The sequence below is a fragment of the Mastacembelus armatus genome, chromosome 15, assembly GCF_900324485.2.
Source record: "Mastacembelus armatus chromosome 15, fMasArm1.2, whole genome shotgun sequence".
Lineage (NCBI taxonomy): Eukaryota > Metazoa > Chordata > Actinopteri > Synbranchiformes > Mastacembelidae > Mastacembelus > Mastacembelus armatus.
This window is the reverse complement of record NC_046647.1, coordinates 7553945-7580860: the sequence shown is the minus strand read 5'-3', so window position 1 is coordinate 7580860 and position 26916 is coordinate 7553945. Positions and strand designations below refer to the sequence as shown.

Genomic DNA, 26916 nt, shown 5'->3' with positions numbered 1-26916 from the left:
GGACTTAGTCTGAGGCCTTGGGGCCCTTACAGGTTTTTTTTTTTTTTTTTATTACACAAATTATCAAATAAATTTGCAATTAATCAAACTACTACAGTGTTACTGACACACAGTTTATTTGGAGCCCCCAGTTTAGAGCCCTCCAGTCTCCTAAAGGCCAAGAGCCCCTGGGAGCCTAGCCTGGTGTGGCCTGTTAGCAAATATTTGTTTAGGAGTAGCAGCGCTGCTGTACGGTGTCTCTAATTCCCCTATTCACACACACACACTCACAAATGACACACACCATGAAGGATCTGGCCTAACCATCAGGGAGCAGTTTTGGTTTCAGTACTTTGACCAGCGCAGCTCCAGATGTGGATAGGAGGAGATTGGGTTATGGTTTATGTGTGTGTGTGTGTGTGTGTGTGTGTGTGTGTGCAGCCTGCTTTACAGATGTTTGTTTGTTTGTTTGTTTGTGCCTGGAAACAAAACAAAAAACCATTTCTTGTTAAATAACATGAATAAAGCCTGTAGTTAGAGTTTCTAACCTCTCGGGCTGCCCCATTAGAAAGTGGCACCTGTGTGGTCCGTTTTTATGAGTCTGGTGACCCTTTGTTTCAGGCAGGCACAGTCAGGCTGTACACAGCTGCGTGTAGAGGAGGGAGGGAGGTGGGGACTGATAGGTGCAGTGAAAAATAATGATAATAATGATAAAGATCAGGGGAGAAGGCTGGGTAGATTTGAGCTTGGGCAGGCAGTAGGTGGTTTCGTCAGACTGGGGGCAGCAGCAGTTGTCCAGCCGCAGCGCCAGGAGCCAGATAAGAGTCGTGCAGAGTTCAGCTGCAGGGACAAGCATGGACACAGCGCTGTGAGCAGCAGGAGCGAGCCGAGGCGGGGCGAGAAGCGTTTTCCTCTGTCTCCTCATTCTCGCCAACATGCCTCAAGCATGACAATAAACTGGTTTAGCTGGGTGACGGGGGGGGGGGGACAAATGTGAGAGAAAACTTTCGACAAGTCCCACCTGGACTAGAGACAAGAAGCAACTGTGGAGGGAAACGCGGTGAAGGTGACAAGATGACTGGATTAAAGTTTAACCGAGGAAAACCGTGACGAGCAGCTGCGTATCCGCGGGTAAGTGGACCGAGTTAGACCGGGCCTGGACGGTCTGTGTGGGTCTGTGGAGGACACGGAGCTGAGTACATGGCAGACTGTAATGCGGACCAGTACAACCGTGTTTCCACATGTTTCTTTTACATTTTCATGACATCTCACTTTCAGTGGGGGGAAAAAAAACGTTGTGCCTTTCGTTCTGGATTAGACTCAGCACTTATGTAAACACGACTAACTGTACCTGGTGTTCAGTGCTGCTGTGTTTTCTTCAGCCCTGACAGGAGGTTTCTGTGTTTTCTTTACAGTATTTCTTCTATATGTCTTTAAATAAACTTGGAAATGCAGATCTGGGTTTTTGGCCAGAGGGAGGAGCCACACCCAGAGTCATGAAGAGCTGCCTGTCCTGTGTTCAGACCCAGTCTCCCTCATTCATTGTGCTTTTCTCTGCTATAGTCTTACAACTCAGAGGATCCCTGTCAGATCCAGCACACACCTTAGCTGTGGGTTTTATTGTAGTACAAAATACTGATATTCTGCTAGTACATTACTACAGTCATAGTAGTAATGTATGAAAGAGCCAAACGGATCTGTTTAAGCCTTGTTCCACTATTATATGATGCCTAAAACGTGTAAATAAATGTCTGAAAGTATAGTTGTATTACCTTGGCATCATGAAGTAAAATAATCTCATGACCTGAGCAGTGTGACTCCATGATCATCAATGTAGGACTGTAACGAATGATTATTTTCTGTATCCATGAATTATTTCATCCATAAAACTAAATTGCTGCCATTCGCTCTTTGAGCCCAGTGTAGTGTCATGTTTTGGTGGACAAACTGTCCAAAATCTAAATATAGGCCACTCTATTTATTGACATATGAGACAAAGAACAGTAAACATGTTGCAGATTAACTTGATGAACCAGTTCATTACTTATTTAATGAATGTTTGGAAATGATTCATAGTGTATCAGTAGCTTCATTACGTGTCGTCTTCTGCTCTTTCCCTCTCTAGACAACAGTATGGCACGTCGCTCTCAGTGTTCCTCTGCTGGGGATAACCCCCTGGACCCCAACTACCTCCCTCCTCACTATCGAGAAGAGTACCGCTTAGCTATTGATGCACTGGTTGAGGAGGATTTGGAGGGATACTATAAGTTTCTCCAAAAATCAGACGTGGTGGACTTCCTGTCCACACCTGAGATTCAGTATATCCAGAACTCTGTTCAGGTCCCTCATAAAAGCCAGCAGCCTGAGCAACGTTTTCTAGAGACCGGAGGAGGGGATGGCTCCTCGGACACTTACTGGCCGATTCACTCCGACCTGGACATCCCAGGTTTGGACCTTGGCTGGCCTCCGGTGCATCCCTTCATTGGACCCACAGAGGTCACCACTCTCGTAAACCCCCCTGAGCCTAACATGCCGAGTATCAAGGAGCAGGCCCGACGTCTCATCAAGAACGCTCATCAGGTAGATCTTTCACTTTCTTTATTCGGGGACACTTATTGGCAAACTTGTCTTTGATTTGTCATGCTCTTGACAGTTTTGTTTTCACTTTGGCATCGTCTGGGCTTTTTGTCCCTTCAGGTGATTGCCATAGTGATGGATATGTTTACTGATGTTGACATGTTTGCGGACATTCTCACTGCTGCCATGAGAAACGTTGCCGTGTACATCCTTCTAGACGAGCAGAACGTACATCACTTCGTCAACATGGTGTCCAATTGCAGGGTCAATATAGAAAGCATTCAAGTGAGTACATGCTGCTTTAAAACAACACTACATTGTAATGTTTGGTGCCAAACACTCCTTTAAAGCTGTGCTATAAAACTCAATGTCATTACATTTACACATAAAATACCCATTCAAGTTTATTATTTTGATCAGGAATGAATGGGCTTGAGGCCCAGAGGCAAAGACTGGAAAGGAGAAGTCACAGTGTTTCAGGAAACGTAGTTGCTTTTCGTCTTTGTTGACAGTAACATAAAGACAGATCATCAGTCTTGCTCAATCCATATTTATAGGAAATGGACAGGTTTTGTGTGTACACTGCAGCAGTGGTGTCCTAGTAGTGACTCCACCATACAGATACTGAAAACCTACCTATCTTTCCAAACACCACATATGGCTGGCATGCATCTTCTCTAAAGAGAACAAGTTATTAGAAAGTTATTGAGCAAACAACCATACACAGGATATTTTTACCACCTTTAATTTCATTTGCCCAGCAGTATGCTATATGTGCTATTTATCATGACTGTTGTTGCCTCTGTGTTTTTTGTCTTGTGCTGTATGTTGTCATTTGCTGTTTACTTTGTTTCTATGTACTTGTGCATTGTTTTTTTTTCCATTTGGACATTGCATACAATACAAATAGCGACTGCAGCACTTTTACATTAGTGGAAATCACAGCAACTAAATATTACTGTAAAAGGGAACTTAAAATTCAGCCATTTTCTCTTTCAACTTGGCAAATTGAAAAGCTAATGCAATGCTGCCCCCTAGCCTGGTTTGCTGTTAAAGTTAGATGTACTGCTGCTACTGCTGCTGCTGCTGCCGCTGCTGCTCATAACTGTTTCATTTTGTTCATTTTGGGTGATGTGACTTGCAGTCTTTACGTGTAAGAACAGTGTCTGGGATCACGTATCACTGCCGCTCAGGGAAATCCTTCAAAGGTCAGATGATGGATCGCTTCTTGTTGACAGACTGCAGGGCTGTGCTGAGTGGAAACTACAGGTGAGGCCCTTTAAATTTAACACAGAAAGCCATACCTCTATGTTTTATATCACAAAGGTTTAAATGATAAATTTATACTGAGATTTGTTTATGTGTTTATTTGTTTATATAAAGAGCTGCCATGAGGATTCAATGAATTGATTCCCACTTGTTGTCATGTCTTTGTCCAGCTTCATGTGGTCTTATGAGAAGCTACATCGGTGCATGGCACACCTTTTCCTTGGACAGCTTGTGGTAACCTTTGACGAAGAGTTTCGGATTCTGTTTGCTCAGTCCCAACCACTGGTGATTGAAAAAGTGCTCGCTCCAGTAGACGATTTTGGCATTTTACAAAAAAGCAAATACCCAAGTGAAAGAATGTCACTGTACAGAGAGCCAGGGAAACTTCGGGACACCGGTCTTTCAGAGGAATGGGCAAGACATTCCTATGATGAACGTATGGATGTTGATTGGAGAATGGTGCCACTTAAAAAGCAAGAATCCCTGGAAGGCCCTTCAGATGTGTACAGTAGGTTTCCCCCCCAGCAGCCACGCATGGATCCTTCTTTTGATCAGGGCCCGTCCAGAATGCACATGATGGAAAACCCTCCTTTCAAACGTCACAGTTATGCTGAAGGTGGTAGATTCTCTTACCCGTTCCCGCCGCAACAGGCAATGCCTGAGCCTGAGATCCAGGGAAGGCAGTTTCAGAGGGGGCATCAGCCTTATCCAAGGCCTGAACCAGGAACAGAAACTGATTATAGTGGCTATAACAAGTTCTGGACCCAAGACTATCTTTCAACAGATCAGTACTCTGACTCTGGTTTACCACATGAGATGGATTCAACGGGAAACTTTGACCCCGTGCTTAACTATTTATCATCTACCAGAAATGTGGACTTTGACCAGAGCTCAGCAAAATTACAACCTGCAGCAGATTTACCATTTGGTTCATCTCAGCCTAGAAGGCTGAGTTTGGGCCAGCCGTATGCCTGTCAAACTTCTCCCACGCCCTTAAACCCAGCTGATCAGAAACAGTTTTTCCAGGAGCATAATACTAAAAGCAAGGATCCCGAGGTGAAACGAGGGCTAAGACGCTGGAGGATTAGCTCATACCTCAGTGCGTGTGATAATCCGGGAGATGAAGGTCTGCCCCTGACACCACCTCAGGCACCAGACCCACTTGAAGAACCCTCTTACCCAATACAGCAAACTGCTCCAGGAATAGATATATCAGTTACTAAAATCCCTAACGTCAAAGAGTTCAGGGTTCCTGCAATACCAAGGGTGAGTCAGATACCAAGTTACGCAAAAACTGCACGAGAGCAGAAACTGCCTGATGAATCGACAGCACTGGCAGCAGAAATGAAAACAACACCAACACCTTCAGAAACATCATCCACAACAGAGGTGGAAAAGGCGGAGGACGCAGAACAAAAAGAACTCAAAGAACAAACAAAAGGTATTATTCGTAGGGAGGAGTCTTTCCGTAGAAAATACAATGCTGCAGCCCCGCGGAGCTCCAGGTTAAGATCCTCTCTGATATTCAGCTCTCTTGACCAACAGCATGCTCCTCAAGAATCCCAAACTGCCCCAGACCAACAGGATGAGGAAAGTGACAAAAATGAAGCAGGAAAGACAAAAGTACCATTTCTTGCTCAAGTTTTTGGAAAGAGGAGATCTGGAAGAGAACCCATTGAATGGAGTCGTTTCATAAAATCAAATACTTCTGATAACTCTGCTGCAGAGACATCCAAACCTGGTAATGAAGACAGTAAAGCAGAGGATAAAGATCCATCAAAGGAAGAAAATTCAAAGGATCTCTCAGACAAAGGTGAAGAACAGGGTTCATTAAAACCTCAATCTAAACCCTCTGACGCTGAGCTGCCCAGAACCAATCAACCAGTACAACCACCAAAATCTTTGCTCACCGCTCCTTTGATTATTGACATGAGCGATCCTGATGCACGGCTCATGTTTTTCAAAGAGCTGGCAGCAAAACGCAAAGCTGCAAAGGCTGCAGAAGCTGAGAAAAGCAAAGACAAGACTCCGATTAAACCACCCGCTGATCTAAACAACACCACCATTAAAATGAAGGAGCCTGAGCCAGAAGAATCCTCTGCAAGGATGGCCAATATTTCACCGTCTGAGGGTTTATCTGAAAAGAAGGCTACTGCAGAGGATGCAGGAAAAACAGAAGCCTGTGAATCAGCTAGTCTGTCTTTAGATACCAGTGACAAGACTGACAGTGTTGTCAAAAGTGATCCCAGCAATGAAGAGGAACAAACCAGGGTTTCACAGAAGGTGGAGTGGAAGAGCAACTCGTCAGCAACATCTCTGCCTGTTTCTGCAGAAACACAGTCTCCTCCAAGTGAATCTCCTGAAGAACTAAAGCTGTCAAAACCTGCTATAGAAGAGAGTCACCCACCTACGCTAATAAATGTCACAGCTGCTCGCGCTCCTTCTCCTGTACAAGGTACTAATGACAGTCCTAATGTCAGTTTACTCAGTCCTGGTTCAGTGGAGGTACTTCCATCTGCTGTATTAGATTCTCAAAGCCAAACTCCTCAGTCAGTCGAGTTAGAGGCCAACGCTTCCTCTCCTTTATTGCCACCTGAAGAACACACTGGATTACAGATAAATTATTCCTCTGATCACAACCAAGATTTTGGTTCACAGATCAGTCCAGGTGATCCATCCTCTAGCTCCACTACACGTTCAACTCCAGCTGAGACCATATCCTCTAGTGTTACCACAGAAGACTCAACCTTAACTTCTATTATGTCATCGTCAGATTTTGATAAAATTGAAGCACATGGATCCGTGAGCACCAAACTGCCAGAACCTTCCCAATCAGCTGACCAAACTTCACAAAAATCTACCAAATCGGCTCAAACTCTTGGAGATCTTGTTTATCAGTTGGTGTCATCTAAGAGCCCTTCAGCTGTTGACTCTGCACATGTGAAATCTGATATTTTACATGACATATGTGCTACTGGCCCAGAGCAAAGCACAACCCCACTGGACTCCACTACAAGGGCAAACCCAGAAGAAATTTATGCTCCTGCACTTTCAGAAAAAGAAGACTCTCATCAGAAACTTGCTGCAGAGCAACAGGAGCTTCTTGAGCCAAAAGATCTTAAAACTGATGGTACACCTCTTAGCATTAACCCTTCATCACCAAAGTCAGGTTCATCTCATGTATCTGATCTAGAAAGTTCTGTTTCCAGGCCTGAACAAAATGAAACTCCTACAACCAATCCAGCAGACCTTCCACCTGAGCAGACAAGCTCTCCTGCCAAACCAGACATGGATCCTGAAGCTTCACAGGCAGAAACAACTGCATCTCCACAAGATGAACTAGCACATGCAACCTCTCCCTCCACACCTAACCTGACAGGATCTGTTACTCCCATTCCTGCTGATACACTGTTGTGTCCTCAAAATGAGTCAGTTGGATCAGTTGTGTTCCCTAAGGCTGAAAAAACAGACACCAACATGTCTGCAGCGCAGGGGCCCACAGATACAGACAAGCAGGTCACAACAGACTCAAACATGACGCCAGTGTTCACATCTGCAGAAACCTCTAGCCCAGCTGAATTTGCATCCGAAGTCCCAACAGAGCCTGATGTGCCAACACCCGAATCTGTGGCTTCTGAAAGCCAGCCTTCAGAACCACCTGTCCCTGCTGGAAATAGTAAAGTAGAGGATCAGACTGAAGTTAGCAAGCAGGAATTGCCTGACTCTGGTAAGAAAATACCTGAGGATGTTGAGGCTACAAGTAAGGTGAATAAAAGTACCACACAGGAAACTGTCAACAGTGAAAAAATAAATGACCAAATAAGGCGAAATAACTGCTCTGAACCAGCAGAGATCACAACAGATGAAGCCGTTCCTGTGTCACCACCGTTCAAGCAGCCTAAATCCAGCCAGTCTCGTTACCACTCGTCTACGGCCAATGTGCTCTCAAGCAGCAACCTCAGAGATGATACCAAGCTGCTTCTAGAGCAGATTTCTGCTCACAGCCAAACCAGAAACGAGGCCACCAAAGAATCTCCTGTCACTGATGACGAGAAAGAAGACGAAGCTGACAAAAATGCCAAAAAAGAGAAAGAAAGAGGGACTAACAGAGGGCAGCCCAAGGAAACGCAGGAGCGCGAGAAGCTGCTGGAGAAGATCCAGAGCATGAGGAAGGAAAGGAAGGTTTACAGTCGGTTTGAGATCTGAACCCATTAACTTGATTGTTACTAAATCAGCTACCTACTTGCCTATTTGCCTCTATGGTGAAGCATCTTGTGTGTCTGCTACTTGATGGCACCATAACTGGGATCCAGTGAAAGCAGAGAGAATAAACAGTGCATACAGTATGAGTGGAAAGAAAGTGAACTCAGGAAAATAGTTCAAACGATGAGCAAGATACTTTTCTCACCAAAGACATGAAGCTCAAAGGGGTGAAACTAAAAGATAAGAATACAGATCTGATGTCGCTCTTACATGTTCTGCGATCAACAATGGGCTTCTTTTTGTAGGTTAATCAATGAATTGTAACCAGCATGTATAGTCCATAGACTGAGCTAAGCGTGTGTGATCAAATAGGTTTTTACTGACTGCATGGGGAAAGTGCAATGTTTGCAACAGCATGTTTCTGCGATGATCCCAGTGCTGCCTTCTTTACGGCACAGATTTCCATTACAATACTGTCAGCTGGTTTTAAGATAAAATGTAATATTAAATGTGCGTTAGTCCAAAGTTCTCTGTAATATAATGTAGTTTTCATTTTGTGTCAAGTTACACTAAGGTATTTTCATAATTACTCATATTTGTGAAACAAGTAGTGGTGTGAATGTATATCCACACCCGACGGTTACTGTTCTGCTGTAAACTGTAATTGTAACTTTAATTCTTTGTCATTTGAATCAGACATGGGTTGAAAATACTGAACAAACCTTAGATTCCAACAGAACCAAGCTTAAAGCCATCGTGCCTACAATATTGCAGTAATGCCTGAATCATTGCACACCATGCACTATGCAATGTTTTGTTTCTTTTTTCTGTTAAATTATTCACTGGGTGCTATTGAGATTTCAAAATCTGCACCTGGTTTATGGAACAAACAAACAGGATGCAAGTTTTTAAGTTTAAAAAACAAAAGCCATCTAAAGCCAAAACTACCCGAAAAAATGTGGTTATTTTCTGTAATATGCCATAGCCATTCCACTGTCTCTGTAAATTTTCCTTCCTTGTAAGTTTTAAATAAAAGCCTGTCATACACTGAAGAGAAGGAACTGCAGAGTTCACACACATGTATGGAAAGTTGGACTCTGAAAATGACTCATTTTATAATAAATGTGTCATACCTGCCTTCAGAAACAGTTCTTTGTAAATAAAATGTGTCAAAAATGTATTTTTTCTGGCTCCTGTGTGCCTGTTGCAGAAGGATGTTAGCGAGAGCAGGTGGACTGGTTCTTTAAGAGGAAAGTTACTTCATGAGTGGGCAGAAATATGGAGGTAGTTCTCTCAGGTTTCTCCCAGGAAATGACAAGGACACAACAGCTGATATCAGGTTTGGCAGCTGGTGACTGATTGATGGATTGTTTGATCAGATGAAATGTATTTCCTTGTCACCATTATCTGTTCCTGATGGTGATTTCAAAGTAAAACCAAAAGCTTGAGAAAACTGCCTGTTTACTGAGATATGTGTTGAACAAAAGTGGGTCTCACTAACACACTATATTCCAACAAGTTTATGTGATTATCTCAGAATGGCCAGGCAGCAAAATATTTGGGGATAGCTGCAGGATATAAGCACTCCCTCTGGCGCCACCCTCAGGTGAGACACTTCACTGCTTAGAGTAAAGATAAAGAAATACCAAACTTCATTTTCCATCTGTGTAAAGTGATTTGATGTTGTGAAATGAGTCTTACAGCTTAACAAGGCTGCTAGCATCCTGTTTGAATACACAATACATTACTAAAGACAAAATGTGGCAGTGCCCATTTTTTCCTCCAAAATAAAAAAAAAATTCTTCACAGGGAGGTCGGAGGTCAGGCTCAGCCACAAACAGCAAACCTGATGCTGGCTGAGGTTTAGTGTATTGGTCCAGGACACTTGTTTCCAACATGGGAATCAAACCTCTGTCTTGCCTTGTCACTTTCATTGGCCAGTTCATATGTTCTTGTCTAATGATCTTGATGTATTAATTTAAAACTGAATCTCTTATGTAACATGGCTTCTCTTGCAAAATATCATGAAACCAACTAAGCTCTCACTCTGAATGAAACTCAGTGTTGGTTATGAAAGAATGAGTAGGGCCTCTTATCTCGATAAGCCTGTGCTGAATTGCACTAATCTTTAAAGCACCATCGCTGCATGAAGTACCTGGTGTGTGAAGGGAGAACTCACACTCTGAAAGGTTGTGTGTGCCAGTGTGTAATTTATTTTCTTGCTTGCGGGCGATCAGTATAAACTTACACTAGAATGACTTCCATCCTGAGGAGCATGTACCACATCGCAGCATTCAGCTGGTATGTTTTTGTTGTTAGGAGTCTGGCTGCAAAGGATGGAGAGGAGTTACCAGCAGGAATCTTCGCTTATGGGGGGCCTTGGAAGTACCTCACTTTTTTGAATTTGGTGAATGCATTACTCAATATCTACTATTTAAAATATTGGAAAACGAATCATGAAAAATAAACCTGTTGCTTTTTTTTTCAGTTATTGCAAATGTCATTCTTCGGCCTGGCTGCGGTGAACGACCTGCAACCTGGGAAAAAATCAGAGAGTACTCTGAACAGATGTAAAGACCTCCTCTTCTCTGTCTTTGCCTTCCCTGTGGGCATGGTAAGAAAAACTATATTATAGCTACATTATATTTTTGAAAATCCTACTTTATTTATTTATTTATTACTAATTATGCTTTACATTGCCTCTGTGCTTTTTTTCAGTTTGTTGTTCTGCTTTTCTGGACAATCTTTGCCTACGACAGAGAATTAGTCTACCCAGCTGCTATTGACACCTTCTTCCCCCCCTGGATAAATCATGCTATGGTCTGTAAACTTGCCTTTCATGTAGAAATTGTAATAATTCTGATTGTCACGTCATAAACTGTCACACATGACGAGCTTTTTCCTACACTGTTTTCTCAGCACACGTTCGTCCTTCCTGTTTTACTTGGAGAAGTGCTGGTGCAGCCTCATGCCTACCCACACACAAACTATGCGCTGGCAGCATTAGGAAGTGTTGGCTTATCTTATTTATTTTGGTAAGTGACGAGTCAGCACATACCATAGAATCAGGGCATAACATTTCCAAACTTTTGCAGCCATATGGTTAACACATACAAATCACAGCGTTTTAAAACAGAAAAATCCTTCTTGATTCAGCATTAGTCATTTACAGATGAATCTTTAATATGTCTTAATAAAAGCAGAGCAGTGTCTAAATGTGTTTATGCTCCTACAGTAACTAGTCCAGACTAGTCTCGTGCGGTGAGTGGATCAGTTCACAATGCAAAGAGCTTCAGGGTAGAAGCTTCCTTTGAACCTCTAATGGTTGTGGTTCACATACACATATTGTACACATGATGGGGCCTACACATCTGTATGTGTCTGATCAACAGTTTTTATTATTCTGAGTGTTTTGCTGTTGTAATAATTATAGTCAGTGGGTAAAAACCTGCGTGCCACTGAATATCTGTCAGATCATCTTGTGCTGTCATGTCTCAGAGAACCTGTATAAGGCATACAAGGTCTCTGAGACATGACAGCACAAGATGATCTGACAGATACTGAGAAATTCTTTTGGTCTTTGCAGGATCCTATGGGTGTACTTGTCAGTTGGGATTTGGGTGTATCCCCTGCTGGCACACTTCAGCCCCGCTGGTCTTCTGGGTTTCTTCTTTCTTAACATGTCTGTGGTGACCTTGCTCTACCTCTTAGGGGACAAGCTCAACAACCATGTGTGGATAAAGCAACATTGATAAATACTCCTGTGGAGACAAACAGCTGAACTCAAGTTCACTCTATCTGTCTCTTTTTTTTCTGCTGCCTCCTTTGTTCTAGGTAAGGACATGAACCAAATGACAGCAAATTTTAAGTGGCTCAGATTTTCTTCCAAATGAAAACAGTGTATATTAATATATGAATGCTTTAAAACAAGACTATAAAACTTTTGGAAGGAGAAATAGTGCATTTGTTCTCAAAACAGAATTTCAAAGCAATAACTAAGATCATTAATTATAATTGTGATAAAATATCTCATCACACTGAGAGGGTTGGTGTTGCAGCCCTAGTTGGATTGGTTTGACCAGTACCTTACAATGGCTAATGATGGTGACTTAAATATCATTGTGTAACACATTACTGAGTCACATCACAGGCTATATGAGTGTTCTGTACACAAACTACTGTAACATTAGTTCAGTCTGTAATGCTGTTCTGAAACAGCCTACAACAAATGAATTGTCTTAACATTTTGGCCTCATAAGTTACAGTTTAATTTTACAGCTCAACAAAGTGGTTTTTAACCTTCATAGAAAGGCCTAATAAAGCAAGTTCCACACAAATAAGCTTCCTGTCTATATTTATATTTTGTTAGTTTTCTAATTCAAAAATAAAATATTAACAGTACTGAATATATAATTTATATGAGTATAATATGGTTTTCCACCTATTCACACTAAAATGATAGAGTCAGGCTATGAATAAAGCAGTCAAGACCCAACATCAAAATGATCACTTTCACTATCAAGCACCAGGTTGTTTATAATTCATTACCAATGTCACATTTGCCCTGAATATAATGCACATATTTCCATTTATTATGGAAATATTTGAAAGGTTTGCAAGAATGACTTGACTTGTGGTAATCTAAAACACAATGCTGACCAGCCTCGATCTGATGTCGGCACAAATCCATCGAGCTCTCCGGGAACAGATGTTTTTTGTGTCCACGAGATGTTGTAAGAGTGCTGTTTTTGTTTTTTTTAAAGATCATCTGCCGTGCAAGTCTCTGAAGCCTTTGAGATGATGTAAATAGTTTGGATCTGCATCCACCAATCCAGCTGACAGAATCTTGGCCAGTAAATGCACATCCTTCTCACTCAGATCCTTCTGTTACAGAGATGAATATGAAAAATGTTAGTTTTCATTACAATAAATAATGACAACATTAACTTTAGATAATTACTCACCATCTTGTTGTTGACAGAGGGTTCAAGCTGTGATTTATTTTTCTGTGAAAAATAATAATCATGTCACAAAGTGTCCTATAACTCTTCATGCTGGTCACTTCCTCTAGCAGATGCAGTTTGTTTGTTTGTTTGGTTTTTTTTTGTCCTTGTCTATTTAAAGTGAAATTCTGTGTTGATTTCATTCAGATAAATATTATAATGGAAAACCTTCCATTACACACCTAAAAGAAAAGGTTCACCCACCTTTTTGAGTCCCTTTGAAAAGCATATTATGATGAAGAGAAGGCCAGCAACAGTCTGAGCAAATGAAAAAACACACCCATCAACAATACATAGTCCAGAGTCTTTACTAGACAGAAACCTTGGTTAATTGACAAGAAAATAATGTAGAAAGATGTTTTAACCTACCCCCAGCAAGTGCAACATGTTTACTTCGGCTTGCTTAGTCCTGATTGTGTGCTATTTGTGGCTCAGAGTGAACCAAATTATTTCCTCCTGCTTTGAGACATCACACGACAGTGCATAAGTCCCTCCCAAGAAGAACTTGCACTACAGGACACACTGCATTTTCAAGAAAGACCTCAGCACATGAAAGATGTTTCCAGGATAAAAGTGCTGTTACGTAAATGTCTGCGTAAAATCGGCTGCTGTTGTGGAATCAGGGCTATCGTCCGCTTTCCATCTTGACACAGTTTCCTGTTAACACTGTATCACACTTGTCAACTGCAATTGTCAATACAAGAGAAAAGTTATTAGTCTGCTGATGATTCATGGGTTCACATTTCAAAGCGTCACTGAGAGTCAGAAAATAAAACAAAACAAACCACCACCTATATTTATGTATCTGAGTTATGACATACTGAACATTAGCGTTTCTAAAAATACCACATTTCTGCTCACCTTTATTTATCTGACAGCATTTGTCATATTTAGCTAATAAAGCAGATGAAAAATAAGCAACCAAGCAGTATAAAAGGCTTTGTAATATAGCTCTAACTTCAGCTATTACTACATGAAATTACTCTTAATGTGGAAATGACGTGACATAAACAGTCCAATAATATGTTTTTTGAGAATTCTCCAAAATCATATTTTCAACATAACAAATATTAAATTTTACTAATAATACTCTGCTGTATATTAATTCAAGAATCAGTGGGATAAACGTTTCAGAGTTATTATATTACTACTTAAATAACAATTCAATTCAATTCAATTTTATTTGTATAGCGCCAAATCACAATACAAATCATCTCAAGGCACTTTACAAAAACAAAAACTAAAAACCCAACAATAACACGTAAATCCCCTTTTCCATGACTCAAGTGCCTACTGATTTTCTGTCATGGCTGTGAGAATCTACATTTTTAGTTAGTTTTGACAACACACCCACCAGTGGGGGAAAAGACGTTTCCCTGTCCTGTCCTGTGCTATTTATTTATTATTTTGTCATAATGGGAGTGAGTGAGTGAGTTAATGTGTTAATTAAATCCACCAGAGGGAGCCAGAAGTTTCAAAAACCACATCACCTTCTTTATTTGCTGTGCAATCGATGTGAGTAATGCTGGCAGAAAAAGGAAAACAAGGGTCAGTAGATAGCCTAAGTTCCAGATACTTCCAGTACACTCATGATTGCATAATTATACATACGTCATATAGGTAAATATTTGGAGTATATGGAATATTTTTGAATAATATTATTCTCGTTTCATAAGCTATTAGAATTTGTGGGCCTATGTAATTAATTTAAAACTGTGTTTGTTTTTTAAATTTTATTTTATTTTTTACTCACATACTATGCTGCATTTTGTGCTTCACGTGTCATAGTTTTTTGTTGTGTTTTATTTTAGGTGGGTGGGTATTGATGTTTCATATTTAAGTTGGTCATTATGAATATGAAACAGTAAGAACTTTACCAAGTTAAATAGCATAGTCTCCTTTTGCTACCTACAGTTTGCACAGTGTGTCTTTGTGAGTACACTATGTATTCAGCACATATCTAACTGCAGAGAGGCATGGGCCCCGGCTGGAACATTTTGGATGCTTCGCGACATTTCTTCCCCAACACGGAGTCAAGTCTGCGGGCAATCAGCGACACTTCCGGTTTAATGAGTTTGCCTTCTAAATAAAGGTAATCGGTTTTATTTTTAGCCACACTATAAGCGCACTACATTTATAAATAAGGCACTCATAACAACACCTGACAAAACTTTTTCTGTGTATTGAACCTGGAGTGTATAGAATCCCTGCTTCGTAGCCTGTTGTACTGTCGCATGTCTCCAGGCTAACCCAGAGGGGCTTTTATTTCTAAAAGCAAACCCGGAAGCGCAGAGTGCAGTGACACTACGTTAACGGTCTGTGCGGCAGCTCCGTGCAGCGGTTGTTGACAGAGCACCGGAGTGGAGGATTGGGTAAGATTTCTCACTACTAGGTGTTTGTTGGTTTCTGACATTGTTTGCGGAAAATATGCTGGTTTGTTCGGTTTTATCAGCCTGAGCAGTTAGCGAGCAAAACACTGGAGAACAGCGTTTGATAAGATCTGCTATTGGGCTCTACCGTTAACGTCAGGTCCTTTAAAGCGCCTGGAAACTTTGCCACAGGAATAACATTTATTTGAGTTGCGTTACGTCATTTTACCAATTTAACCACTGACTAAATTATGTTCTGGCTGATATTAGCTTGCTAACATTACAGCACTGTTGGGGGGAAAAAAGCTATGTTGTAACGGTATCAAAAGCCACGTGTGTAGAGCTTTTGCTCCAACTCGTTTGCCTAAACCGTGTACGTGGATACTCAGTGTAATGCTGTAAACGCCAAATAATGTCAGATTAAGTTGGTCAAGTTGCAGCAGTCATGACTGAGCCTTTTGGTTTGTGATCATGGTAAAGAAATCGTCAAGTTCTGTACGAGCTGTCTCTCTCTCTCTCTCTCTCTCTCTGCGAAATAACACTTCCGCTTTCAAAATAGATAAAAGTCATTTAAATATTAGAAAAAACACTGCTGTTACTGTCTGTTTTAATGAGAGCGTTCATAAATTTGAGCTTTTAAAGTGTCGATAAATATGGTTAAATACAACCATTAAAGGGTTTTATACACGTTTGACTTGTTTTATTTTGAAATGACGGTTCCCAAATTGGAAGTGGTGTTTGTCGGTTGCAGCTCACTTCACTCATGTGTCGCCGTTATTTGTACTGTAGCTTACTTGGCTAATCTCTTTACACGTTACCAGCTACGAGTTCACTGTAGTACTGTAACATCAATACATGGGATTATATAACTGTATATGAATCCTGAGGACAGTCATTATCATTGCTTCACGGTATCTGGCTCCTTGCTAGGTGATCTTAGCTGAAGTGGATCCTGCAAGTTCAACTATGGGGATCTGAATGGGTCTGGGAAGGTTGTGTTAGCCGAGGTGTTTCTACCGTTTTCTCACAGATCCGGTTGGCGTGTACAGGCACAGGGGAGAGCCACAATGCTGTGCTGGGGAAATGCTTCCTACGGACAGCTCGGCTTGGGTGGGATTGATGAGGAGATTGTGGTTGAGCCACGAAAATGTGAATTCTTCCATGGGAAGCAAGTGCGTGATGTGGGGTGTGGCCGCAGAAACACAGCCTTCCTGCTGGAGGATGGGACAGTGTACACCTGTGGCTGCAATGACCTAGGACAACTGGGACATGACAAGTCCAGAAAGAAACCAGGTTAGGGAATTATTTTTGGAAATGTTGCATGATAACAACACTTGGTAAAATGATTTCACACAAACCTTTGTCTTTGTCTTCTATTAGAACAGGTTGTGGCCCTGGATGCACAGATCATAGAGGCAGTGTCGTGTGGGGAGTCCCACACCCTCGCCCTGAACGACAAAGGACAGGTTTTTTCGTGGGGTCTGGGCTCAGATGGACAGCTGGGCCTAAATAACTTTGAAGAATGTGTCCGTGTGCCTAGGTAAACACAGCAGCTAGTACCAGTATGCATGAAGCATAGCACATTATTTGTTTATGCTTTTCTATTTGAACACAAATGACATGGCAGGTAAATGCTTAGGTTTATCTACTTGTCATTTAAACATGTCAGTTTCTTTCAAAAGCACAAAACATGCTGATTTATTTCTCCCTGTAAATGCCAGAAACATAAAGAGTTTGTCAGATGTACAAATCACTCAGGTAGCCTGTGGGTACTGGCACTCCCATGCACTTTCAAGAGGTGAGAATACTTTGTACTAAATAATGGATATTTATTCATTTACATTTCTCCATATTAAGATATTCAATGTTTTATTTGTTTCTTTGCACAGGGGGCCAAGTCTTTTCTTGGGGTCAGAATCGATATGGACAGCTCGGGCTAGGAATAAATGGGCAGAGCATTTCCACCCCCCAGATCATTCAGTCTCTTCAGGGCATTCCTTTTGCTCAGATATCAGCAGGTGGTGCTCACAGCTTTGCCCTCACTCTCTCAGGAGCTGTGTTTGGTTGGGGGCGCAATAAGTTCGGTCAGCTGGGTCTGAATGACACCAACGGTGGGTGGTCGAAATCCTAAACTACTTGTGAGCCAGTGGAGCCTTAAACTCAGACTAATTGTCAGAAGGCATTTTTCAGATCGGTATTTCCCATCCCTGCTGAAGTCCCTTAGATCGCAGAGGGTGATTCACATCTCTTGTGGAGAAGATCACACGGCAGCACTGACCAAGTTAAGTTGCATGCTCGTCCTGTTATTTGATACATCTGCAGTGTCATGTGTTGAAGACCTTGATTTGACTATATGGTTACTTTGAATCTGAGTGGTGTGTGATTAGCTGTGGTAAACAGATGAAGGTGAATCTCTCATAAGTTGTAGTGTGAAACTTTGTATGGTCGATTCATGCCAAGTGCAGTATGATGATGCTGAACCAAAAAAAGCCCTTCATGTATTTGGATAGCTGCGCTTTTCTGTTCTTCAGGCTCTAATGAGTGTAATCTTAGTCTGCTTAATAGTTTTAGATAACTATTTAGGTCATCCTGACATCCACCTTAATCTCTTACAAATGACCCAATGTCTCAGCAATTAGCTGCTTAGTAATGCTGTAATAATTCATAGGAATGACTGCCATGTCTATCATTTTAAAAAGCAAGACTCAAATGGTAGAAAACCCAAAATATTATTTCATTTCCTTCATTAAACACCGTTACAGTTTGGCTATTGAGAGCTAATTAGTCCTAATCCTTTACCAATCAAACATTCTGTGTGTCTTGTTAAGAAGTTGGTGTATTTTAAAATATCTGGCTGGTGTATGTAAGTTTCCTATTCCCTATTCCTATATCCAAGTACCCAGAGCACTGGGTTTCTGTTGCAGTAGTGGGCTCTTGTTGAAGAGGATCTTCACTGTGACACTGACACTTGGTCAAAGACAGCATGACTGTTCCTCATTCAGAATAACTGCCTAGAAATCACTAGCATGATTTCATCTTGATCACGTCCTGCCATCCCAGTCTGGTTTCCTCTGGTGTGGCCTTGCAGGACTCCTGTCCTTGGTAAGAAATAACTGGTGTTGATGTTTTTACAGGAAGGAGGTGTGTTTACATTTGGAGCAGGAGGATACGGGCAACTTGGACATAATTCTACAAACCATGAAATCAACCCTAGGAAAGTGTTTGAGCTCATGGGAAATGTAGTTACGCAGATTGTATGTGGAAGGTAATGTTTATAGTGTGCATTTTTATACTTTTATCTCAAACATATGTAGGTATTGACACCAGTCTATATACTGGAATAAGGAATAATCAGTGAAATGGCTATAATAAATATATTGTTTTTCAACTCACTGTGCCATTATAAGGCAGCACACGCTGGCTTTCACACCCTCCTCTGGAAAGATGGACTCATTTGGTCTCGGTGGTAATGGGCAGCTCGGTACACGCTCCACATGCAACAGAAAAAGTCCCGCCCTCGTCAAAGGCCCCTGGGTATCCCCTGGTAACGCTCCATCAGATACAGGTGAGAAACTGCATATAAAACCACATCAAGGGATTTTTCAGCACTAATGGGGAGAAAAAAACATCCAAACTCAGTGATTTATCTACACATATTTTCCCTTGCTGTCATTACATTATAGACTCAGAGGAGGACTGTTACGTCAAGAAGATTTATGCTGGAGGAGATCAGAGCTTTGCTCACTATTGCACTGCCAGTGTAAGAAATAAATGAGTTATAACATTTTGACTCAGTTATTGAGTTTTCTTAGAGACGTTTACTTATTTTTCAGACCTCATTTTCAAATTAACAAGGCAGAATAATGCTGGACTCTCTTTGTTTTTAATCCTGGTCCCTTTTTTCTGTAGGACCTCAAGAACATTGATGATGCAAGGACGCAAGACCACCACAAAAAGATTTGCACCTTGAATGAGGATATCATACAAAAGTGGTTGAACCACTCACCGGGAAGGCTCTTGCCAGAAATCTACAAGTAAAGTTCTCCTCACAAGAACTTTGGCTGGCCACATGTTATTGGCCGTTGCTAGTTTTAGTTCATTATGGATATGATTTTATGGTTAAAGAAGTTGTCATGATTCTGTGTATTTTTTAATGCTGCTTTATTTGTGGGAAGTAAAATACTAATTGCTTGCCTTTTATGATTCCCTCAGTGAGATTGACCTCGTGTTCTCCTCAGCAAGCTGCCTCAATGGATCTTTTCTGTCAATGAGGTAGTCACAATTTAGTTGAAGTCTAGTTTGATCTAGAGTCAATTTAACTGTTTGTATTTGCTGACCGCTTACTTACATATGTCAAAATCTGTTTCAACTTCTCTTCATCAGTTTTATTCTTTTAAGATGGTTTTAGCAACATGGGATTAGTACACTAATGCTATCCAGCCCTGTCATACATCCAGTCTTTGTAAATGTTTAGCTTTTGAGATTGTCAGAGGAACATTGATTCAGCTCTGTGGTTTGGGGCTGTTGGTTTTGACCCTGTTATGCATTTGTAACATTCTTTAAGGAGGGTTGTTTGAATTGGAGGCTTGAATGTGTGCAGTGTGACCTCTATGCTCTCATATTAACTGTGTTTCTTTTACAGTCACCCAGATCACTACAGTACCAGCAGTAAATGTTCAGGAGTGGATATGAACATGGCTCGCGTCCTTTTTCACAGAGTGGTCCAACAAGATCACCCTGAGGTCACTCGGCAGGTCAGTGGTTGCAGAGAAACCCTGATGTTGGTTCCTTTATCTGTGTATTACATTATTGTTTTCCCACTAGTGTATTGCAACAATTCCAAAGACTGATATTGTTTTGTATGGTTTATATTTGTATGTCTCTCACGTAACGAGTTGTCTGTCCTCAATCACACATTATCACTGTCAGCTCTGTCTCGAGTGCAGCTACGGCCTCTGTTACCAGTGTGTCATTGTTGCTCGTTGCCCCAGCAACTTCTTTATGAAACCAGCCCTGGTAGATTATACAATTAATCATAACAGACCAATATACCTCTGTTGTCCTCAGATTGCTGCCAGCCTGGAAAAAAACCTCATTCCCAGACTGAGCAGCTCTCCCCCAGACATTGAAGCTCTGAGACTCTACCTCACTCTTCCAGAATGCCCTCTCTTCATTGAGCGAAATAACTTTGTGACCATCTCTATCCCATTTGCCAAATCAGTCGTCAGTCTGAAAGAGGCACCCCTGAAGGTGCTAGGTAGGATGAAAAATAGTTATTTATCTTTCCACAGTAATAATGTTTGTGTTAGATGGGTTTCACACTGTATTTGGTCTTGTATTTGCATCAGGAAACTGGTGGGCTACGCTTGAGCCCCCAGCCTTCCAGCGGCTGGTTGAGTTGTACAAGGAAGTGGTGGTGTATTTGCTTCAGATGCACAAGGTGGGCATTCCTTCAGTAGAGCAGAGAATTTTCACCTGTTTCCTGGACACGTCCCTCCGACTCCTGGAGATCCTGCACAAGGTGAGACACAGGAAAAATGATACTGCACGTCACTCACTGTTGAAGATCCTCTGATGTAACATCTGTTTTTTTGCCACTTCAGGTGAATGAGAGAGCAGGACAGATCATTCAGTATGATAAATTCTACATTCATGAGTTGGATGAGCTGATCGACATCAGGAATGACTACGTCACATGGATTCAAAGACAGATGTACCCACTGGTGAGTTTACTGTGGACGTCATTTCCACAATTCAGTTAAGTACACTTGTCTGTTTCTAAGCAGCGCTATGAACTGTTTGTTTATGCCTCTGTGTCCTCAGGGCCATGATGGTGTGGTGACTCTGTGCAGGTATCCCTTTGTATTTGATGCCCAAGCAAAGACTACACTGCTTCAAACTGATGCTGTCATACAGATGCAGGTAAAATACTGTAATGTAGGTCTTTCTCCGTTTGTTGCTGTTTTCCTCGCTAGATGGGTTTTACTCCATGTAAAGAAGCTGAGTGTAGAGCAGGTAGATCTGTTGTTGTATCTGTAAAACATACAATCTGTCACCCTTCACCATTCCCTCATCGCACTGATAGATGGCAGTGGATCAGGCACAGATGCAAAACTTCAGCTCCATGTTCCTCCCAGCAGTGGAATCTGTCAACCCATGCCTCATCCTCATTGTTCGGAGAGAAAATATTGTTGGAGACACCATGGAAGTCCTCAGGAAGTCCAAGAATGTTGACTACAAGAAACCACTTAAGGTAAAAGCTGTTATACTTATATTATTATTAATAATATTATTAATATTTTAATATTTTTATGCTGCTATAATACACACAGCAAATGATCAAATCTGTGTTGCCGTTCAGATTGAGATGTTAAAGGTGCTGTTGTGCTCATGTTTGCACAGGTGATCTTTGTGGGAGAGGAAGCTGTGGATGCTGGAGGCGTGAGAAAGGAGTTCTTCCTCCTGATCATGAAGGAGCTGCTGGATCCCAAATATGGGATGTTTCGCTACTATGAGGAGTCCAGGCTCATCTGGTTTTCAAACAAAGTACTTGCACTATAATTTGTATGCTCATGCTAGTAGCTGTCACTAGTTACTTATGGTCAAGTGCTCCTGTTTGCAGTAGCGTTTGTAAAGTCTGCATTAAACCAATGACCGTCTCTTGCAGACATTTGAGGACATTGATTTGTTCAACCTCATCGGGGTCATCTGTGGTCTGGCTATCTACAATCTCACTATCGTGGAGCTGAACTTCCCACTGGCACTATACAAAAAGCTTCTGAAGAAGAAGCCAACACTAGAGGACCTGAAAGAGCTAATGCCAGATGTGGGAAGGTCAGATCAAGGAACAGTCACCAGAGGTTTCCATTTAACATGTTCATGAATGTCAGTTTACCCCAGTACCATCTTTGCTGAATCTTTTAATGTTGCAGTTCTATTACCACACATTGTGTTTAATTAAAAGGTTTAATTAGGGTTCAATAAGAAAACAATGTAATCACAGGCCTGTGTCTGCCTCTTCTTAAATTAGGAGTTTGCAGCAGTTGCTCGACTACACAGAAGACGACCTTGAGGAAACCTTCTGCTTGAACTTCACAGTAAGACAACAAACAGTCTGTGCTGCATAAACTCATATTAGCCAAATCTATACACTGCCTGTTTTTTCAGATCACAGAGGAAAACTACGGTGCCACAGAGGTCTTGGAATTAGTACGAAACGGCGAAGACATCAATGTCAATAAATCAAACAGGTAAACTATGTATCTTTCCTGTGAACCAATCACAGATCCTTTTTAAAGGAATACTTTGACATTTTTGGTAATGCATTTATTCGCTCTCCTAGTGAGGATTAGATAAGAAGAACATTACAACTCTGAACGTGTATTGGTTGTTTCATCTGTTCAGATGTGTAAAAACAACATTCTCCAAAATCTTAAACTACTTCTTTAAGAGATTAGGTTTAGTGAAGTCTTTCTGCTTTAGACCTCCAAGCCTTTTTCATCAGAAAATTGTTTAAATTCACTTTGATAAACTCAGCTGCAGATTTGACCTCTCCATATTTCTGTTCTCTAACTGCATTTTATATGCAACGTGTTTACAAAAACCAGCTGACTTTTATATGAAATCCTTTGTTCTTCCTCTAGGCAGGACTTTGTCAATGCCTATGTAGACTACGTTTTCAACACATCAGTGGCCCCACTGTTTGAGTGCTTCTATGCAGGCTTCCACAAGGTGTGCGGTGGAAAAGTCCTGGAGCTGTTTCAGCCAAATGAACTGCAAGCCATGGTCATTGGTAACACCAACTATGACTGGATGGAGCTTGAAAAGGTCTTAGTTCAGATTTTGACAAAGGAAAATAAGTCTTCTCACCAACTAATGTTATCAAAGGCATATTAGTGAGTTAAAGTAGTACAAATAAATTTGTGTCCACTTTTCAGTCTACTGAGTACAAAGGGGAGTACTGGAATGACCATCCTACCATCAGACTCTTCTGGGAGGTCTTCCATGATCTTCCTTTAGAGAAGAAAAAGCAGTTTCTCTGTAAGTGCTACCCTCTGTACAGTTTATGACCAGAGGAGTTGAGGCTTACATGTTTGTGTTCTGCTGTAAAAGTAAATTGTCTTGTCTTTCCAGTGTTCCTCACAGGAAGTGACCGTATACCCATTCTGGGCATGAAGAGCCTGAAACTGGTGATCCAGCCCACAGGTGGAGGGGAGCACTACTTGCCTGTCGCCCACACCTGCTTCAACCTGCTGGACTTGCCCAAGTACACGAGTCGAGAAACACTCCATGAGAAGCTTCTACAGGCTATAGATCACAATCAAGGCTTTAATCTTGCCTGATAGTATGGAGAAAGAGCTAGGACCCTATGTCTGGACTGTTGATGGCAACCACATTCCCAAATGTTTTTTGTTTGGCAGACGTCTCAGTCTGAAATCTGTTATAAAAATGGAAAGACGAAGAGGCAACGTGAAACTAGAAATTATAGAATTGGGTGTCTAGGCTTAATGTTGACTTTTAATTTTCCATCTCTTTTTCAATGCCATCATAAGATTTGATGCCCTAAGCAGATTCAAATTTGATATTGCTCTTGTAGATATGCTTTTATTCATGTTTGGATATAACAGGTAAACTACTGGGATATACAGTACGGGGCATGTATACAGCATCATCAACATTTGTAAAATACAGCCAGCAGCTCTACCTTGCTGAAGCTTACGACATAAAAGTGAGATGGCTGTTGTGCTTAAATTATTAGGAATACATGAATAATTACTGTAATCCAAACACTGTCTGCAAAATGGCCAGATCTGTGACATTTTAAGCTCCACGGTGGTAGCAGCTGCTGCATGTGAATCACACTGTGTTTTACAGGAGTTAGTGATGTTGTGTCCATCGCCCATGCACACTTCGTTAAGTTCTGTTGTGACATTTGATTGAGAGCAGTGTGAAGAATTTGCTTTGAATCCTGGGTGGATTTTCCTGGCTTTATGTCTTAAGCAGTCCATAAATAAAAACCACGTGCAGCCACTGAAATACATGGGAGGATAAACCCTGAGGATAAAACACTTTCCTGATCTTGAAGTCATTTTAAAGTACCGTCCTATGGATTACTGGTTGATTGATGGTCATATTTGATCATTCATTGCAACATGGTGAGTTTTTCAGATTTTATCTAAAAGACATCAAGGTAATACAACTCTTTAGGTGAGGTGGCCTCTGCAGCTCAGTCAGTTTTGCTCTAAATGACATGCAAACATTATCACTGAAATTCACACAGTTCCAGTGTATGACATAGTGAGTATAGTATCTCTTAAAGTAGCTTAATGCAAGTTCAGTCATTTACATGTTGCCCCTTTTCACAGCATGATTGATGCGGATCTCTTAATTAAAAACTATCCAGACAGTTCAGGTTACATTTTAATGATGAACTGTACATGTTAAATGATATACACACGTTGCAGTATATGGCCATGTTGGAGGCAAATATCTATGCGATGTCCCATTTGTTCTGAACTTGTTACTAGTCAGTTTCATTTGGGCAGCTCGTGGTGGACCAGCTTATAGTGGGAACCACAGGAGGGGCAGCGCTGAGCATCTCCCTCGTGAAGCCAGAACCACACAATAGCAGTGTTGTCTTCCTCACCTGCAGGGAATTGTACCATGGTTAGCCTGGTTTGTAATGCACACCCCTTCAGACACCAGTGACCCTTCAGTGCGTCACTTACACAGGCAGCCCACCAGCCTCTTGTTTCCAATGCATGGCACAATGTGAGGGTCTTCCTTAGTACCAGCATACGACTTGGGCTTCAGTATACTGTAGGGGTCCTGTTCATTTAAACAAAATGAACAATTAATATATGTAAGGTGTAGCCACAGTGTTCCTGTGTATAGTTACCAACCTTCCCCTGTTTGAGCGCCTGCAGGGCGCGTCGCTCCAGCCCAGTGGCCTGTTCGTCATCTGTCGGTATCCCTGAAAATCATACGACAGAAGTTTTCATCAAAACTACTCTCAAATTAGACACCTCTGTTAAAGCCATGAGGCCTGAGCTGCGCACATTACAGTGGCGCTGTCACGTAACTGCACGTCGGCAGTGGACGCCACCCACAGCACCCTACCACCACTGTCCGCTCCGAGGACACTGGCATGAGACCAACACACGCCTGCCAAACGAGGTGGGTCTATGAAAGGCCTCTCCACAACTTGTGACCCAAATGACCTTCATTCTTTGATTCAAACACTGTGGGTGTCACACAGGGACGCGACGGTGTAACTATCATTTTGTCAGTGCGCAATAAGTCGCTTCAAACTTCAGCGCTGTTATAGTGTAACGGCAGCTCTAAACCCGCGCTGTAGACGCCATGTACAGTGTCGTTCAGTGACAAACACACTGCGCAGTAAAAGTGAAAGCAGTGTCCTCTGTCCAAGTCCGAAGTTTACTTGTCCTTCCTGCCGCACTGTGCCAACCTAAGGTGCTCCTGGAACCACTAACGGGGTCGGTAATAAATGCAGACTGGTACCTCTTTCGGTGGTCACGGCGCGGTGCAGCGGTCTGCCCGCACCACTGCTCCGCAGCTGATGCAGTGTTGCTCTTGAAAAGCCTCGGAGGAAAAGTCGTCCCGCCATGTCCCTGCTCTCACGTCCAGGTGCCCAAAATGTCCCGACGCGACTGTCACACGGACTAAAGTGACGAAGACAGACTTGCGAGTGACAGGAGGGCGGACCAATGGGAGCAGGAGGGTGCAGGCGGCAACCAATGAAACTGAGCAGATGGGGCAAGAGGAACAGGTGAAACAGGCTCAGGATCTTTTCTATAATAATAAATCAAATGTTATGTTTTCTTATTTAAACAAAGGTGGTTATAATTACTTTATGTAATGTGATTTAACTGTATTTTATAACAGTTAATTGTAAATTGTCCGTGTGCTATGTGAAGCCTTCTGAACTGTAGCTGTCAATATATAGTGGTGTATGAGTTACAGCATTTCATTCTGAAATTCAGTATCACACCAGAAAGAATTATTAGAGGAATTAGTCATTTATTTGAAGAGTAAAACGCGGAGAAATGTTTCTGCTGTGGGAAAACTTCTCCTCTGGACCAGGTTCACTCAGTGCTGTGGAGAAAACCCCTGGGACTTTACTGAGTCTGTGCTGTTGCATTGACTGGTGTCACTGATGGTCATTGCTCCTCTGGTCCAGGTGGAGGCGCTGTGGGACCAACAAACACACCAGGTTTCTGCAGGTTTTCACAGAAAGAAGATAAAGAAACAGACATGAAGCTGTTGTATCGTGTCCCCACATAAAGTTTGACCGTGAGCGTCGTATCGGTTGTTTGTTGACCCGTATGAAGAGACCGGGTCCCGCTGTATCACTCAGGCTGCACTACAGCGTCTATTTACAGGCGCGATCCCACTACTGAGCGGCACGGGGGCTTTGACCTGCTCCGTTTCCGACCTGGGCCGGTGCACCCCTCCTTAGACGACCTGGTGGTCCCGGGCTCCCCCAGGAGCACCAT

At 41.9% G+C, this 26916-nt stretch overlaps 4 protein-coding genes across 8 annotated transcripts; 3 read left to right on the top strand and 1 right to left on the bottom strand.

Moving 5' to 3' along the window:
• The first annotated feature begins 718 nt into the window (after positions 1 to 718).
• fam83ha (family with sequence similarity 83 member Ha) lies at positions 719 to 9206 on the top strand. The gene is made up of 5 exons (XM_026309136.2): positions 719 to 1110; positions 2105 to 2559; positions 2677 to 2841; positions 3701 to 3825; positions 3996 to 9206. Exons 2-5 carry the CDS (start codon positions 2113 to 2115, stop codon positions 8029 to 8031), a joined length of 4773 nt encoding a protein of 1590 aa, XP_026164921.1. The 5' UTR covers positions 719 to 1110; positions 2105 to 2112; the 3' UTR covers positions 8032 to 9206.
• A 1076-nt stretch (positions 9207 to 10282) lies between these two features.
• LOC113131639 (androgen-dependent TFPI-regulating protein) lies at positions 10283 to 11145 on the top strand. The gene is made up of 4 exons (XM_026309137.2): positions 10283 to 10435; positions 10517 to 10642; positions 10747 to 10848; positions 10948 to 11145. The coding sequence occupies exons 1-4, from the start codon at positions 10283 to 10285 to the stop codon at positions 11065 to 11067; spliced, it is 501 nt and encodes a 166-aa protein (XP_026164922.1). The 3' UTR covers positions 11068 to 11145.
• Positions 11146 to 14983: 3838 nt separating this feature from the next.
• herc4 (HECT and RLD domain containing E3 ubiquitin protein ligase 4) lies at positions 14984 to 24436 on the top strand. Of its 5 annotated transcripts, none has more exons than XM_026309169.1 (24): positions 14984 to 15123; positions 16431 to 16693; positions 16781 to 16940; positions 17122 to 17198; positions 17290 to 17511; positions 17591 to 17682; positions 18535 to 18665; positions 18808 to 18965; positions 19084 to 19160; positions 19310 to 19434; positions 19613 to 19672; positions 20043 to 20154; positions 20468 to 20657; positions 20749 to 20921; positions 21004 to 21123; positions 21224 to 21322; positions 21486 to 21653; positions 21803 to 21946; positions 22068 to 22234; positions 22431 to 22497; positions 22568 to 22650; positions 23044 to 23227; positions 23338 to 23440; positions 23534 to 23742. In XM_026309169.1, the coding sequence occupies exons 2-24, from the start codon at positions 16468 to 16470 to the stop codon at positions 23740 to 23742; spliced, it is 3147 nt and encodes a 1048-aa protein (XP_026164954.1). In that variant the 5' UTR covers positions 14984 to 15123; positions 16431 to 16467. The 5 variants fall into 5 exon arrangements, 3 of the variants coding, with proteins under 3 accessions (XP_026164954.1, XP_026164956.1, XP_026164955.1); XM_026309171.2 differs by lacking the exon at positions 14984 to 15123 and adding an exon at positions 15329 to 15403 and having other exon boundaries at positions 23534 to 24436; XM_026309170.1 differs by lacking the exon at positions 14984 to 15123 and adding an exon at positions 15378 to 15423.
• A 366-nt stretch (positions 24437 to 24802) lies between these two features.
• Positions 24803 to 26108, bottom strand: cox5b2 (cytochrome c oxidase subunit 5B2). Its single transcript, XM_026309172.1, has 4 exons — positions 25922 to 26108; positions 25303 to 25373; positions 25129 to 25228; positions 24803 to 25046 (listed from the first exon to the last, which is right to left on the bottom strand). Exons 1-4 carry the CDS (start codon positions 26025 to 26027, stop codon positions 24934 to 24936), a joined length of 390 nt encoding a protein of 129 aa, XP_026164957.1. The 5' UTR covers positions 26028 to 26108; the 3' UTR covers positions 24803 to 24933.
• Between the last annotated feature and the right edge of the window lie 808 nt (positions 26109 to 26916).